The sequence below is a fragment of the Octodon degus genome, unplaced genomic scaffold (genome assembly GCF_000260255.1).
Source record: "Octodon degus isolate 3935 unplaced genomic scaffold, OctDeg1.0 scaffold00013, whole genome shotgun sequence".
Lineage (NCBI taxonomy): Eukaryota > Metazoa > Chordata > Mammalia > Rodentia > Octodontidae > Octodon > Octodon degus.
Genome location: NW_004524589.1, coordinates 25,917,440 through 25,921,161, shown reverse-complemented (window position 1 = coordinate 25,921,161; position 3,722 = coordinate 25,917,440). Strand labels below are relative to the sequence as shown.

Sequence of the window (3,722 nt, the reverse complement as noted above, 5' to 3'; positions counted from 1 at the left end):
CTTTATAGGATATAAAACTTAGAAACAATTCTTAATATTCCTATTAGATTTAAATGGTTTAAACTAAAAATAAGACTATATTAAGCACTATCAGTACTTGTAAAATTTTAAAGTTTCTAGACGTTTTATTTTTTACTCAATACAAAAATGATTAGCTGACATTACTAATTGCCCAAAACTTTTAAAAAACTAAGCATTCTTTGTTAAAGAACAGATTATAAGAAATATTCTCTATGTCCTTGTTTTAAAAGCAAGATTCTGAAGTACATAACAAATCTAAATCAAAATTCACAAATCGTGGTTGAAGTCCTGTCAACTTTCAGCCTACTACAACATAAATCCACACTTGTTATGCATAAACAATTCAAAATTAAAGTTTATAATGGAAATGTCAAAAAGTCATAACTATCGCACATCCCTGCTGATGGCTCCACTGTTCTTCAACCAGGCACAGCAGATGTGCACAGCTGCCAGACAGCCTGCTTAGAAAATTAAAGCTATCGGAGCTATAAATAAGGAACATGTAACTATGAATACAGCAATACCAAAGCATTAGGGACATTTAAAAAAATGAGCAAGATGTGATATAAACACATCTCATAGTTCTCTTTGTAAGCCACTTTTCACTGACTTACAAAGTTACGGTTTTATAATTCTTTTTAAAAGGAAAATTTTTCTACACTGCTGCATGCAGTAATTTTACTGTACATTCTTGACTACAATGCAATATTAAAATCCTCTTGCACAGCTTGGCATATCAAGAGTTTTCCAGAGTCAGCTTGTTGTATTTTCAGCAGCCTAGAACACAAAACCAAGACTCATTATTTAAAAAAACAAAACAAAACTACAGAAAAAGGAAGATAAATTTAGCCAGTACTATACTCTATTTAACAAAGAATTATTCCCCCATATAACTGGGCTACTTTTATCAGGACTAATACAGTGGTCTTCATTTTTGTTGTAAATCAGGGCTACCTTGTGAATTGGTAATATTGTGATCTTACTGCTAGGACAAGGTAGAAAACAGTTGTATCATCTTAAACATAGTTAAGAAAACATGTAGAAGTGTATATCCACTACAAAATTAAAACATGATACAACTTGGTCCCAGAGCCTTCATTAGTTTTTTTCCCATGTTTTATTATAGTGCACAAAGGGAACTAAGGGTGAAAAAAAGACCTTCTACAAAATGGAGAAAACAAGAGCAAAATAGGATAATAAACATCTGGCCAACCTGTTTCACCTATACCACCAAATGCTACACTTTCCCAGATGGCTGTAAAGAAATTCCCAGACACCTTATCATTTGTCACTAAATGACTTGTAGATATTTCTAGAAAGACTTAAAAAAAATAAAAAAATGATTCACACAACTAAAAAGTAACTTGTTAATGCCATATAGACATGATGAGCTTAATTTAAAAAATTAGGTTTTTGGGGCCAGGGAGATAGCTCAGTAGAATAAGCACTTGCCTGGCAAGTATAAGGGACCTAGTTCAATCTCCAGTTCCACAAAAAAAAAAAAAAAAAATTAGGTTTTTAATGTATAATCACACCAATGATTCACAATACTATAACTCTGTGAAAGTGAAAGGTAAAATAATAGGATATTACTATTTTCTATAGTTAACTAAGGAGCAAAACAAAAAATGTCTCAGATCAACAGTTCCTTGCAACATTTTAAGACGTACCTCATTTATGTTTTACACATTCTAAAATAGAGACAAATACCAAAATAAACTCAATACTAACTAGTAATTTCAGATAAAGACAATAGAATGCAGCTGAAAATTTTCTAATTCTAATACCAAAAGAAATAAACACAAAATATGAGAAAAATTCATTGACAGCAGTGATATGAGAGTTAAGTATGGCCAGCAACATGCTGAGCCCACCAGCAGCAGCAAGGACAGGAGGATAGCAACTAATCCCAGGAGAATCAAGTTGACAGAGTACTATTTCACAGTTGTCTTGGTTACTCTTCTCTTGTTGCTGGGACAAAATACCCAACACCGAAAATGAAGGAAGGAACGGTTTACTTAGCTCAGTTAGTGGAGGTTTCAAGTCCATACTCGGCTGGCTCCATGGCAGAGCGCCACATGGCAGAAGGCAGCAGTTCATGATGGCAGAAAGCAGCAAAACAGGAAGAGCAAAAGGGCGGAGTAGTGGCAACAGAGGGCAAGCCTATCTCCCTTATCTTGCATCCAGGCTATCCATCCAGGTTGGCTGCAGCAGCACTCACACCCATAATCCCAGTGGACCATAAGTTAATCACAAACTCTAGAAGTCCACCCCATGACTGCATGAGGCTTTGGGGGGATAACTAGAGCAAACTATAACAAAAGTTCAGTGAAATTAAGTATATATTTTTTTATTTTTAAATTAGTATTTGACTATTCGGAATGGTGTTCCTCAAACATTACCATCAGTCATCTCTTGTGATTTTGAATGACTTTTTGGTTCTTTTTTTTTTACTTTTCTTATTTAAGCATTTTTAAATCGCAAGGAGGCATGATTTTTATAGAAACGAAACAGGTAACAAACTATCCTAAAGACAAGACAAAGCTCTAAGTAACATTTTTTCTTAGAAACCTTAGAGGATCTCCTTGCTCTTACATTTTAATGAGATGCTGGTGTGCTGCCTTAGATCATGGGAGAATGTGTTTTAGAGCATCTGTGTGTTCAGAGGTTGAGCTTCTATACAAATGCTAAACTGTTTCTGATATTATTACTGGGTCTGCCTCCCACCTTTCACTATGGTCTATAAAGCGAATATATAAGGCCAAAAAAGCTATGCCAAAGAGCGATTTCTGAATACCTTATCCTAACTCCCTAGGTTATACATTATCTAAGACAATGCTATGTAAAAAACACCTGCAAGTTCCTCTCCACAGATCTCAAAACTGTAGTACAATGCCAATTCTTTCAAACTTTGATATAATACAAAAGAAATTCATGTAGTTGTGGCAGATGTGTATTAAATAATCTTCTGCTAGAACTTCAGAAATACAATGATGTCTATATTTTTTATTGCTATTAAAGAGAGCTATGAGAAAATACTGAACCCAATGTCCCCAGGGCATAGACCAAGAAGTCTGTGTCTGATAACTATTTCACCCTTTCCCAAAAAGCTAGCTCACATTAGTTCTTAGATGCTATTGCAGGAAGAAGCTTTGTAGTTAAGCAAACAGCTCTGAAGTCACACAGTCCAGCTCCACCACACGGCCCTAAGTATGTGGGGGCAGTGACCCGAGCTTCGGTGCATGAAGCAGCAGTGTCGCAGCAGCACTGCAGTGTGTCCTGTGTGAGTAACAGAAATAATGCTACCGCGGCCTGTAGAACCTATGGCCTTTTAAAGAAAGCTCTCTTTATACATATAAGCTATTCTTATTACATTACTCACAGGTTTTTCTTTTCACTATGAAAGACTTATATTTGGGTTTAAAAGGTCAGATAATCTGGAAAATGGCCAAGTATTTGAAAAGACACCTACCAAAAGAGTTGGCCAAAACCCACATAAAGGCGTTTTTGCCTTTCACCTCAGTGGTGTTCACAATCGCGTATAAAACCAAACGAGGAACACATGCACATCCTAGAATGGCTAAAATTAAGAAGGCTCACAATAAATACTGATAAAGAACAGAGCAAAGGGCAACTGATATGGTGCTAGCAGAAGTTGTATTTAAAATACAACTGTTTGGGGGCCAGGGAGATGGCTCAGT

General features: G+C 35.7%; 1 protein-coding gene across 1 annotated transcript in view; it reads right to left on the bottom strand.

Annotated features, from left to right (window-relative positions):
* Positions 1 to 39: 39 nt before the first annotated feature.
* The window catches only part of Mzt1 (mitotic spindle organizing protein 1), a 16,223-nt gene continuing 12,540 nt past the window's right edge, over positions 40 to 3,722 (bottom strand). The window contains exon 3 of the mRNA XM_004626310.2: positions 40 to 798. Coding sequence (XP_004626367.1) covers positions 775 to 798 — 24 coding nt within the window. The 3' untranslated portion in view covers positions 40 to 774. The remainder of the gene's footprint in view (positions 799 to 3,722) is intronic.